The sequence below is a fragment of the Osmerus mordax genome, chromosome 5, assembly GCF_038355195.1.
Source record: "Osmerus mordax isolate fOsmMor3 chromosome 5, fOsmMor3.pri, whole genome shotgun sequence".
NCBI lineage: Eukaryota > Metazoa > Chordata > Actinopteri > Osmeriformes > Osmeridae > Osmerus > Osmerus mordax.
Window position 1 is genome coordinate 4,009,018 of NC_090054.1, and position 13,453 is coordinate 4,022,470.

General features: G+C 47.5%; 1 protein-coding gene across 2 annotated transcripts; it reads right to left on the reverse strand.

Annotated features, from left to right (window-relative positions):
- Positions 1–7,228: 7,228 nt before the first annotated feature.
- Positions 7,229–11,458, reverse strand: tbxtb (T-box transcription factor Tb). Of its 2 annotated transcripts, XM_067236732.1 has the most exons (8): positions 11,253–11,458; positions 10,703–10,967; positions 10,304–10,438; positions 9,994–10,055; positions 9,560–9,621; positions 8,448–8,624; positions 7,741–7,867; positions 7,229–7,484 (listed from the first exon to the last, which is right to left on the reverse strand). In XM_067236732.1, exons 1-8 carry the CDS (start codon positions 11,456–11,458, stop codon positions 7,229–7,231), a joined length of 1,290 nt encoding a protein of 429 aa, XP_067092833.1. The 2 variants fall into 2 exon arrangements, with proteins under 2 accessions (XP_067092833.1, XP_067092834.1); XM_067236733.1 differs by lacking the exon at positions 8,448–8,624.
- Positions 11,459–13,453: the final 1,995 nt, after the last annotated feature.

Genomic DNA, 13,453 nt, shown 5'->3' on the forward strand with positions numbered 1-13,453 from the left:
GTGGGAGGGAAACCTGGCTTTACTACTGATTGGGTGGCATGGAGGGGGGGGGGGGGTTGTTCTGTAGTTGTAGCCACACCCCCATCACAAAGCTGCCTTCAGTGTGTTTACGTGCAGGCGTCTGACCAAGACGTTATCTTTATACTCGCATGCTAGCACCTCCATATTACTAATCCAGATATGAGTGGAGCCAGTCAGTCAGTCATCAGTCTCAGTCAGTCAGCCAGTCAGTTTCAAGTTCAAGTCTTTTATTGCAAGATGCACAGAACAACACAGGGTCAGACAAGACAACGCAAAACAACCTGGCATAACATGACATATAAGTACTCAGAACATAGGTCACACCTATGACAATCTAACATATAATATAATAAACCTCCAAAATATACAAAATAATAAACAATACAGTATACTAAACCTATAATACACATAATATCCTATACTAACCTTATAATCTATACTAACCAAGATACAAGTAGGGTACAATTAGTGCTATATTGTTGATTGTGCAACCAGTGTGTAAAGTGACTAGTGTGAGTGTCGACAGTGTATCAACGTCCAAATCAATGTTCATTCAGAAGCCTGATGGCCCTTGGAAAGAAACTGTTGTCCAGTCTGCGTGTGTGAGACCGAATGCTTCGGGATCGCCTGCCAGAAGGAAACGGGGTAAAAAGACTGAAGGATGGGTGGTAACAGTCTCTTAGAATCTGGACAGATTTCCTGAGTTTGTCTGTCTGTCTGTCAGTCAGTTAGTATGCTAGTTGTGCCCTTCAATGGAAGCCTGAGAGCTGTGTAATCCAGGGGCAGTCTGGATGATGTGACACGTCGGATTAGGAATGTGTGTTCATGACCACGTGTGTTGGGAACAGCTACGTATGATTGGTGAATTTCTGTGGATTATTAAAGGGCCTTGTGTTTGACATGCAGGGATGGACTGTAGGGCCGGACAGTAGGGAGAAGAGGAGAGGTGGAGGAGAGGTGGAGGGGATGGTAGGGGAGGAGAGTGGAAAGGAGGGGAGGGGAGGAGGAGAGTGGAGGAGAGGAGATGAGAGAGGAGAGGAGAGGAGAGGAAAGGAGGAGTGGAAAGGAGATGAAAGGAAAGGAAAGGAGAGGAAAAGGAAAATATGAGAGTGGAGAGGAGAGTAGAGAGGAGGGGAGAGAGGAGAGGAGGGGAGAGAGGAGAGGAGAGGAGGGGAGAGAGGAGATGAGGGGAGAGTAGAGAGGAGGGGAGAGAGGAGAGGAGGGGAGAGAGGAGGGGAGAGAGGAGAGGAGGGGAGAGAGGAGAGGAGGGGAGAGGAGAGTAGAGAGGAGGGGAGAGAGGAGAGGAGGGCCCAGATGTCATGCTCAGCGAGGGAGTGGAGGATGTTCCTATCTCTTCTTCCTGCTCGCCAAGGAAACCTCCGGTCTGGGCCCCGACCCAAGACCCTGCGGCCTGTCTGGATCCTGGCCCAGCAGCCACAGCACCTCAGGCCCGGGGCCATGCTCTCTGTCCCAACACGAACACAGCTCCACAGAGTTCTCCATACTACTTCATGAAGCATAGCGTTTTCAGATTACAATAAGTGAGATTAGGACGTCGTAAAGCAGGCTATGCCAAAACTATATACAGTAGGATTGACAGCGTTCATGCTGGGTGGATTAAACGTGCTGTCTAGAGAGCCTGGTCACTAAGCAGCAGCTCTCCTCTGAGCTATGCTTTTTCAACCAATAAAAAACGACACTATCTTCTTCTATGGTAGGCCTACTGTTCGTTAAATCACTTCCTCTGACAGACTGAATTAGACAATTCTGGTGTAAATCACACTCCAGGCATACACTTCCAGGAGTATGGTATCATTGTCCAACCTAATGCATAGTATGTATTTATATAAACTGCATATTGTAAATAATTCAGACATAACTTTCATCACCATTGAACCAGAAGCTTCCACGTACAACACGCACCATATAGACGTCGAATAACGTACCTGTGTCACTGCTTCCTGTATGCTGGAAGTCTTCAACACTTGCAAGGTCCCCAGGACTTTTCCGTTTCTTCGACATTTGCCGCTCTTTGTTTAGCAATGACGCCCGGGTCCTTCGGTCTAGCGCAAGCGAGAGGAGGTGTGTAACGAGATGCTAGCAGCAAATCACAGTTGGGCTTGTGTACCAGTCAGAGGTTGAAGAGAGCAGAGGTCCTGATAAACGCCAGTATCGTTCATCCAGACCTCTTCTCTTCTTCACTGTACTCTCTATTCTCCCACCTAGACCAGTGTGTTTCCGACCAGTTCAGACTGAGGAAGTTGGCAGGTGCGCAAGTGCCCGGTCCCCGCAGACGCACAGATTGAGGTACTGTCGGTGACAACAGCGGTAATATAAATGTGCGTCTTCGGGGAGGCGATAGGCTTATCTTTTTTCTCTGACAAACGATAAATTTGGCAGCGGAGGTGATTTGTTGATCACGTGTGTCCCGGCGTATTCTTTCCCGTGCTGGGTGGGAAATTACGCACGAGAACTAATTTGCGCCCTTTCATGACTCCGAGACAGACCAGCAGCTCAGAGACTCACTTGTCTGATTCTGCTGAAAATAGTTTTCATTTCCTTAAAATCAGTCACCTGGATGTCTCTCGTTTCATGCGTGAATCTCTGGCGCGCTAAAATGACACGTGCAAAAGCCAGGGACCTGAGAGCACAGGCCTGCAGGCTGACAGGTGTGATGCTAGTCTACATGACGTACTCTCCCCTTCCCGCTCTCGTCCATACTAACAACTGACTCTCGCTGAGGTAAGGCAGCAGTCCGTCTAACTTGACTGAACGGACACCCTATGGTGTCTATTTGGCACCCGCGCGCATTATGGTTGTTGTGGCACGGCCAGGGAGCCATGGGTGACAGATGCCAACAACATCTGGCGCACGCCTCTTCAGACTTCGTCCTTCCGTGTCGGTCCGCCACAGAGCACCGGGAACCACGCTGGGAGAAACAGCTTTGCTCTTTTCCTCTTGTTGGTAAAACGCGCCGTCAGTCCGTGGACTTGTCGAGAACACTCCGCTTGTCATCTGAGCTCCTTTTGTAAAACTTCTTAATCCTGTTGCTAAGGAAACATAACTCGACCAAACGGGCATGGTTTTGCGCCGGTCTTTAGCGACCAGGTTTTAGGCAGCGACACAATGTCTTTATCTTCTCCGCCAATGCAGGCAGATGTCCGTCTCACTACAAGGTACTTAACACAGCTACTTGAGGTTTGAGACAGTAAGTAAGTGGTAGGCTTCGCGAGACGCTCCGGGGGTGGCTCCCTCGTTCTGGAGGGGGCAATGACGTCAGTGGCTTTTTATTTAACCGTTTTTTTCGTTGGTCTTTATCCTCCCGTAAACTAACTGTGTCAAAGCGACACTTTTAGATGAACTCCATGCAATAACCACCGAAGCCATCATGATCACCAAGACCTTTACACACTGCTCACATAGTCTGGCTATGAATCGACCCATTCAACCGACTGTTTAGGTACTTTACCGAGACCTAAATATCTTCAGATTTAAGCAAACAAAGAACCATAGACAAAAGATAATCATAATCTGCTTCATCCCACTCTTCTGCTTTTAATCCCGTTCATGTGTACAGCTACTGGTTTCTCTGGAGACATGCTCGAGTCTAGCCACCTGTTGAGCTTTTAGTCATCTAGACACACACACCCCTACACGCACACACTTTTCTTTTTCCCTCAGTCTCTCCCTTTTCTCTCTCTCTCTCTCTCTCTCTCTCTCTCTCTCTCTCTCTCTCTCTCTCTCTCTCTCTCTCTCTCTATCTCTCCCTATCTCTCTCTCTTTATCTCTCTCTTTCTCTGACCAACAACCCATAATTGTTTCATGCCGAAAATAGATTATGCTTAGTTAAGTGTGCTGCTTGGATGGTTGTAGTCTACTTTTAAAATTGAGTGTGTAGATATAAATGCCATGTTTCATTCATATATAGTCTGTCTTTTAGCACGGACGCCTGAATGTGTATTTCTGAGCTTTCTCACGTCTTCAATCGATTTTATGTCGTTTCATGGGTGTCTCTTTTGAATTTTTCGAAGTGGCATACAGTTGCGTTTATGCAAGTGACGCTCGTCCGCCGTATTTTCTGAGGGCAAACATGCTCGGTGCTCTGCGGCCCTCCCCCTTCTCCCTCTCCCCACTTCTCATTCACTGCAGTACTGACGTCAGAGCTGCTTGCGTCAATGCCGGGCTCTAACAGAGAGAGAGCTGTTTTTCAATAGGATCCAAATGGGATTATTAGGCTTGGAGAGAAAGAAAACTGCCTTCGGGCTTTTTAGATTTAAAATAAAAAAGGTCCTATCATCGATGCCTGCTTTATGCTTTAGTTTTCAGATTTAAAAAAGGCTTGGGCCTCAATACACCTATCTTAAGGTTTAAAGAGGCATTTTAGGGACCCTGACTAGTTTCTTTGTCTATGTTTGTCTGCCTGGTGTAAATAGCAGTTGAAATGCCAGGGTTGCTTGAGTAGGAGTATGAATGGTCTCATGATCAAAAAGGAGCAGATACGGTCTGTTTCTAACACCTTCCTGACGATTCTACCGGTAATCACAACCCTCTTTCACCCCTTCTCCATCTCCTCTCATCACCCTATTTCCCCCCCCCACCCCCCCTCCTGTGACGCGAGAGATGCAGCCCGTCATACAACCATGCATCAGCGGCATCACCAGCGTCATCACCAGCATCATCACCCTCAGCAGCGTGTAGAACAGCCCTCGTCACTCCTTCCAGCATGTCAATAGAGATGTGCTCACATGCGGTTGGCTGTCTGAGATGATGACACGCCTGTGATTGGCTGGCTAGAGCTGAAAGATGGCAAGCTCTATTTGAGGGGGTAGACAGACAGACAGACAGACAGACAGGCAGACAGCCAGGCAGGCAGGCAGGCAGGCAGGCAGGCAGGCAGGCAGGCAGGCAGGCCGACAGGTACACCAAGATAGTGTGACATGCATGTCTGAATAACTGTGTTTGTGCATGGATGTAATACATAGGTTAGTGCTGCCCTCTGCAGGAGGTATGTTGTCACTACACTGTGCCAACACCTAAATGTTACAAATCTTTTGTTCAGGTATTTAAAATATGTAAAATGTTTTTGTGTAGTATGTCAAATAAAATGACAAACTTTGAGTTGGTTATTACATTATAACAGGTGTGTGTGTAGCACTGTGTGGTACAGTGTTAATCCACACATACTGTATATTGTAAATATACATACACACACACATACAGAAACTGTGTGCGTGTTCTTCCAGATAGGTAATTGTCCAGACACAATTCTATTGTAATTTAATCATTTTTCACGCACAATTGACATACAAAAACACAACATACCTTATTTACACAGTGACCCTCACATGGAGAAGATGATATAATTATAATTAATATTTACACTATCAACAATACTTATGTACATCCATCTTTACAGTTAAAACAGAATTCAATTTATCAGCCGGTTTAATCCCTGCTTCCTTTTTCAAAACCAGCATGTCAGTGTTGACATCTCTTTATCACGGTGTCACAAGGTGTTCCACATGGTGTTCCACATCTGGTTAGAATAATTGAGATACTGCTGTACATTTTCTGCATTTTATATTTTCAACATTTTATATTTAAAATTCTTATACGTTTATCGTATGCACCTCCCTGCGATAGTAGAGTCCTTGTTTGTGTAAACTTACTTGACAAATTAAGCTGATTCTGATGGAAGCTCTGACCGAGCAGCATTGTTGTTGCTGAATAGTTCTACAGGTCCAGGGAGGGGTCCAGAGAGAGGTACTAGTTCTACAGGTCCAGGGAGGGATCCAGAGAGAGGTACTAGTTCTACACGTCCAGGGAGGGGTCCAGAGAGAGGTACTAGTTCTACAGGTCCAGGGAGCGGTCCAGAGAGAGGTACTAGTTCTACAGGTCCAGGGAGGGGTCCAGAGAGAGGTACTAGTTCTACAGGTCCAGGGAGGGGTCCAGAGAGAGGTACTAGTTCTACAGGTCCAGGGAGGGGTCCAGAGAGGGGTACTAGTTCTACAGGTCATGGGAGGGGTCCAGAGAGAGGTACTAGTTCTACAGGTCCAGGGAGGGGTCCAGAGAGAGGTACTAGTTCTACACGTCCAGGGAGGGGTCCAGAGAGAGGTACTAGTTCTACAGGTCCAGGGAGGGGTCCAGAGATAGGTACTAGTTCTACACGTCCAGGGAGGGGTCCAGAGAGGGGTACTAGTTCTACAGGTCCAGGGAGGGGTCCAGAGAGAGGTACTAGTTCTACACGTCCAGGGAGGGGTCCAGAGAGAGGTACTAGTTCTACAGGTCCAGGGAGGGGTCCAGAGAGAGGTACTAGTTCTACACGTCCAGGGAGGGGTCCAGAGAGAGGTACTAGTTCTACAGGTCCAGGGAGGGGTCCAGAGAGAGGTACTAGTTCTACAGGTCCAGGGAGGGGTCCAGAGAGAGGTACTAGTTCTACACGTCAAGGGAGGGGTCCAGAGAGAGGTACTAGTTCTACAGGTCCAGGGAGGGGTCCAGAGAGAGGTACTAGTTCTACAGGTCCAGGGAGGGGTCCAGAGAGGGGTACTAGTTCTACAGGTCATGGGAGGGGTCCAGAGAGAGGTACTAGTTCTACAGGTCCAGGGAGGGGTCCAGAGAGAGGTACTAGTTCTACACGTCCAGGGAGGGGTCCAGAGAGAGGTACTAGTTCTACAGGTCCAGGGAGGGGTCCAGAGAGAGGTACTAGTTCTACAGGTCCAGGGAGGGGTCCAGAGAGAGGTACTAGTTCTACACGTCCAGGGAGGGGTCCAGAGAGAGGTACTAGTTCTACAGGTCCAGGGAGGGGTCCAGAAAGAGGTACTAGTTCTACAGGTCCAGGGAGGGACCAGGGAGGTGGTTGGGGAGGTGGTTGAGGAGGAGGTTGGGGAGGTGGTTGAGGAGGTGGTTGGGGAGGTGGTAGGGGAGGTGGTGGTTGGGGAGGTGGTGGTTGAGGAGGATGTGGTTGGGGAGGTGGTGGTTGAGGAGGATGTGGTTGGGGAGGTGGTGGTTGAGGAGGAGGTGGTTAGGGAGGTGGTAGGGTAGGTGGTGGTTGGGGAGGTGGTGGTTGAGGAATGAGGATATGGTAAAAGAGGTGGTGGGAGGGGGAGTAGTAATGAGAAGGAAGTGTTTGTGGTGGAACCAGAACAAGGCTGTGGGGGTTGTGGTGTTTGGGAAGAGGAAGAGCAACAGGAGGAGGAGTTTTCCAGGGTCACAGAGAGGGAGGACTGACAGGAGTCCAGGCGGAGGTGTGGTGTGTGTGTGGAGAGCTGTCGTACTGGCCGCTGTCCTGCAGGTCCAGGTTGCTGTCATACAGCGGAGAGCCTGAGGGGGGTGCTGTGACCAGGCCAGGGTAATAGGAGGGGCCACACAGGAACTGGGAACCCAGGCAGTTGGCCAAGCCCCCTCCTGACTGGGAGACTGGGGGGAGGGAGGGGCTGCTGACAGACCATAGGCTGGTGTACTGACTGGGGGGGAGATGGAGGAGGAGTTATCTTCAATTCATTTCCATGTAATCTTCATATGACTGTCATGACATTGATCCAAGACATCAACATAGATCACTTCACAGAGGAGTGGAGGAGAAGAGAGAGAGAGGAGAGAGAGGAGGAAGAAGACATGTTGAAAAGAAGGAGAGGTGGAGGAGAGGGAGGAGGAGAGAGACGGAGGAGAGGTGTTAAAGAGACGAGGAGGAAGAGGAGGAGGAGGGTGGCATCCACAGACCTGTTGTTCCCAGGAGGGGCGCTGTGTGCCGTGGGCAGCAGGGAGGGGTGGGTGTTCATCTGCAGGCTCCAGCTCTCATGATAGGGCAGCAGGGAGGGGTGGGAGGATGTGCTGTCACTGTAGCCAGCTGGATGACAGACACACAGACAGGCAGACAGACAGACACACAGACAGGCAGGAAGAAGGGCAGGCAGACATGGAATTAAATCATCTCTCCTGGTTGTGCTGGTGTACATATCTAACACCCCTGTCTCGTGGTTGGGCTGTGTGAACAGCTTCCTCCCTGGACAGTGTGTCTGCCAGCCAGCTGTTTACAGCTACGACCCTGCGCTCACACAAAGGCCAGAGGAATGCCAACCATCCTGGTCACACAGACATGTTTGACTTTCTGGTTAATGGCAGGGAGGACAAGGAGAAGCACCAACAGGAGGACACACACACATGCACACACATCTGTGAGCCTCAGAAAGAGGTGGTCCTCTGTGTGTGTGTGTGTGTGTATGTGTGTGCAGGGTACTTACTAGGAGAGCTGGTTCTGTGTGTGTGTGTGCAGGGTACTTACTAGGAGAGCTGGTTCTGTGTGTGTGTGTGCAGGGTACTTACTAGGAGAGCTGGTTCTGTGTGTGTGTGTGTGTGTGTGTGTGTGTGCAGGGTACTTACTAGGAGAGCTGGTTCTGTGTGTGTGTATCTGTGTGCAGGGTACTCACTAGGAGAGCTGGTTCTGGGTGTGTAAGGGTTGCAGTATGGGGTAGAGCGATGGTTTCGCAGGGGGGAGTATCTCTCACAGCTGTGGGGGGAGGACAGAGACAGGGGCCCCCCGACCTGACCCTGGGGGCTGGAGGAGGGGCACCGTGACCCGGTGCTGGGCAGAAACCAGCCACTCACTGGGGGAGACAGTCACACTGGGAATAAGTACACACAGACACCCATACACACTCTCACACTGGGAGTAACTACACTCACACTGGGAGTAACTACACACACACACCCATACACACTCTCACACTGGGAGTAACTACACTCACACTGGGAGTAACTACACACACACACCCATACACACTCTCACACTGGGAGTAACTACACTCACACAGGGAGTAACTACACACGCTCACACAGGGAGTAACTACAAACACACAGACACACAATGGGAGTAACTACACACACACTGGGAGTAACTACACACACATATACAGTGGGAGTAACTAACTACACACAAACTCACAGTGGGAGTAACTAACTACACACAAACTCACAGTGGGAGTAACTAACTACACACAAACTCACAGTGGGAGTAACTACATACACACTCACAGTGGAAGTAACTACATACACACACTCACAGTGGAAGTAACTACATACACACACTCACAGTGGGAGCAACTACACACACACTCACAGTGGAAGTAACTACATACACACACTCACAGTGGAAGTAACTACATACACACACTCACAGTGGAAGTAACTACATACACATACACAGTTGGAGTAACTAACTACACACAAACTCACAGTGGGAGCAACTACACACACACTCACAGCGGAAGTAACTACACACACACACACTCACAGTGGAAGTAACTACACAACACTCACAGTGGGAGTAACTACACACAAACTCACAGTGGGAGCAACTACACACAAACTCACAGTTGGAGTAACTACACAACACTCACAGTTGGAGTAACTACACAACACTCACAGTGGGAGTAACTACACAACACTCACAGTGGAAGTAACTACAGACACACACACACACACACACACAGTGGAAGTAACTACACACACACACACTGGGAGTAACTACACACACACTCACAGTGTGAGTAAGTGGGCTGCTGGCTGTCCCTGGGGTCCTCCAGGAAGTCCTTGTGGTCAGTCCTGAGGAGGAACACAGGACTCAGAGCAGCCGACACAACACAGTGTTACCTCAGTCTTATCTGATAACTGCATTATCATAGCTGACATTATCTGACTGTGGCAGTCTGGTAAAAATACTGACCGTTCTTCAACTCCAACCACTGTTATACTGAACTGTGCACTTCTAATTCTGGATTATCTGCTGTTTTATATGGACTATTTGTAATTGTATAGCATCTGCTAAATGATGATGCAACAAGAATGACAAATATGTATAATTTATTTTACATCTATATTTCTGTAAAATCTCCAACAATGTATGCCCTCTTATAATGTTCCCTAACCATAACCCTAACAGCAAATAACATTTTCCAAAGCAGTCAACAGTCAGACCTCTCTTTGACATCCAGAAAGGCCTTGGCAAATGGGTTGAACTTGATTTTCAGAGCAGTGATCTGAAAATACCAAAATCAATGTAATTATTACACAAAATTCATGAGAAACGAAACGTTTTTGATCAAATGTATTTAGCTAATTTCCCCATGTTCCTTTTCCAGAATGATTGAACTGGAAATCACACTAGTTCGTGCGTAAACCGGCGGCGATCTTTAATACACAAAAAACGAACAAAGTATGTTTGAGTTTCTCTTCATTAAGACAATATCTGAAAAATATGAAACAGAATTCATCAATGTCCAGATACCTCCTCGTTCTGATATGCCGTTACAGCGATAAACTGGGTCTCCGGGAACGAGTGGCTCGTGATCATCCTCTGCGGGCCTCCGACGCGCACGATGTGAATACGTGGCTCATACTTGTGCAAAGAGTTTAACATGATCTAAAACAAATATATATTAGTATATTTTATATACGTATATATTTATATAAATGTATCGGATGTAGAATCATACAATATGTGTAGCTGTTTACATTGAATAATGTAGCCTGTGTTTGTAAATAAACCCAAAGGGTAAATATAGACTTTGTTAGACTAAGGAGCAATAGTCACTAAAAATCAATTAGCCTGAGTAATACAAATATGCAATAGGCCTACAATATATAATAAAGTTAATAATATGGAATAAAGTTTCAGATTTCTTACCTGGCCTCCGCCGTTTAGTTTGTTGGTGAGTTTGACTTTACTGAAGGAGACCGGAGCTTTCATCCAGTGCGCTCCGAAGTTGGGCGAGTCGGGATGAATGTACACACAACTTGGAGTCTGGGGCTCAGGCTTGCCACCGGGGACCCACTCTCCGTTAACGTACTTCCACCGGTGGTTGTCGGCGGCCACAAAGTCCAACAGAATGGAGTACATGGCGTTGGGGTCGAGCCCGGAGACGTTAACTTTTAGCACTGGAAACATCCGCCTAGAAATCATGATAGTATGTTAAATTAAATATTAGCACTTTAACAGGTTACATATTTAGTAGGTTGTAGCCTATCTACTAGATCTAATCATGTGTAATGAGGCCTGTTTAAACTAGAGGACGTAGTAGGCTATTTTCCAGTCGTCCGTTAACCACATAAATTCTTTTCTGGCCCCTGTACGGCGGATGCAACTTTTGCTCCCTTAAAGCCTACTTTTGATCTAGCAATAGTCTGTTCAGAAGGCTAAAACCTGTTTAACTATGTCATTGAAATCTAAGCCATACCTTCCATTTTTGGTTACTATCATTTCATTAGTGAGATCCTTGAACTTCTGCCACAATTCGTTTTCGTCTAAGCAAACTTTCAGATTTCGCTCCGTGGGATCCCCCTTCTCGCTGCCCGACTGAAGCTCCGGCTCCACGGCGCTGAGAAGGTGGTCTACCCGGTACTGGGGGCTCTTCTCGGGGCAGTCACTGGCACCTGTGGCCATCCTGTTCAGCAGCTCCAGGGTGGAATGCTGAGGTGTGAGCATCCCTTGTTTTTAAGTAAATTAAAGTTAATTTGTCTTCCTAGAAGACTCAAAACACAAATATTTCCAGGTTAATTCCAGTTGGGATTTTGAAGAAAAGCAACCTACCTACCTAATAATCTGCGGTTATATACCCCGTAGTGCCAGGTCGTTACCGGATAGGCTCACACCAGAGTACTGGTTGGCTGATCTCCGCTTTGATGTCTCCGTCGTGGTATGGATTGGTCGCTGGCGCGCATATCAATGGGGAATACACATTGTGTGAAGGTAATTGCCGGACGAGAAATTCGAATGCTTTATTACTTCATTCTGTAAATATTGACACTCATATCAAAGTAACACACGCAGTTAGGAAGCATGCATTTAAATGTGTTTTTTTATACGACAACTGTTACAAATTCTGCTCTATTCTGAAAGGAAACAGTGGACCCCCGCCTATCTCTAACTGAAGTCTGCTATCTGGTCTGTTGTTCGTCAAACTACAACGGAAGTGCAAGCACCTGCAATTTATATATGTATTATACATAGTATAAATTAATTTGATGTGCACAATAATAACCCAACATCTCCAACAAGAACAATCTGAAATATTTTTTAATCCGAGACAGTGAAGTAAAATGTTTCTCTTTTCCAAATACTCTTGTATTGACATTAAACTGGTCAAATCCAAATTTACAGGTTCCTTGGTAATTGATTATTTGCTTTAATATATGTTCTTATGCAGTCTTATAGTCTACAGTTAAAATATGTTTTAAGACCTCAATCCGAGCGATTGAAAAGATTCAGACACCATACACGGAACTCATGATCCTTGCCAAATGAAATATTATCTGGCATCAAAAATGTCCTTTTCAAATGGGCAATAAAGGGCAGCGTTGTGCGTCATCTTCATGGGAGGTGTGTCCTGGTGACGTCATCTTGGAGCCCTCAGCTTTCTTCATCCCTGGCATAGTTCCACCACAGCAGACCCCCTGCAAGCACCACCTGCACACGGACACACCACACAGTCACATGGAGGACAGCCACCATCACAAACACCTCACTCTCTCTGACAGCAGAGCCTTCCTGGCTGGCCTCTGTTGCTGAACACAAGCCTTTGTGGAATGAAGAGAAAAGGAAACAACCTTTCCGGAGGTGTCTGACTGGACCCGTGAGCTGAGGCTTCAGTCTACAGGAGCATCACAAGGACCCTTAGAGGACAACTTTACATCTACACATAGAACCTGCTCATAGAGAGAGGCTTATGTGGTCAGAAACGGTTCTGAGCCTGTGTTTGAGGAGTGTTTGTGAGAGATGGCTTACCCCAGAAGGATTCCTCTCGTACACGTCCTCCATGGATAGGGGGACTGGAGTGTGGCTCCTGCTTGCTGTCTCCCTAGCATCATCATGGCTGCAGAGCTGTGGTGCCTCCCCAGGACCCACAGGGGGGGCACCATGCCCCTCTGCCTGGGGAGGGAGTGCACTGGTGCTCTGGCTGGGCTCTGATTGGTTCAGGCGAGGGAGAGGGTGAAGTCCTCCAGTGGAGCTCTTCTTCTCTGGTGTGGAGTAGATGTCTGGGAGGACACCCGGCTTCTGGTGAAGAAGAAGAGGACATGAGAGTCCTTTCCTCTAAAGACTGGTCAATGGGATCAATACAAACAATTTGAAAAAATAAAATAAAAATACATATATATATATATACAGTATGTATATTCCAGTAAACAATAAGCTCCATTTCAGATTTATCAAGCCAAGTATTTGAGTTGGAGTATGACCTCTGGGTTCAGATATGAGGAAATATTTAACTCCAGTAGCCATGAAGACTGCTGTAAAAAAACAGAGGGAGGAGTGCTAGGTGTGATGTCTGATGTAGTGCTGCCTGCAGGTGAGCTTGTGTCCTGCTACTGACCCACTCCTGGTTGCTGGTCTGGGGCTCCCAGCTCGGACACGGCCTGTCTCTCCCCAGCAGGCTGCCCA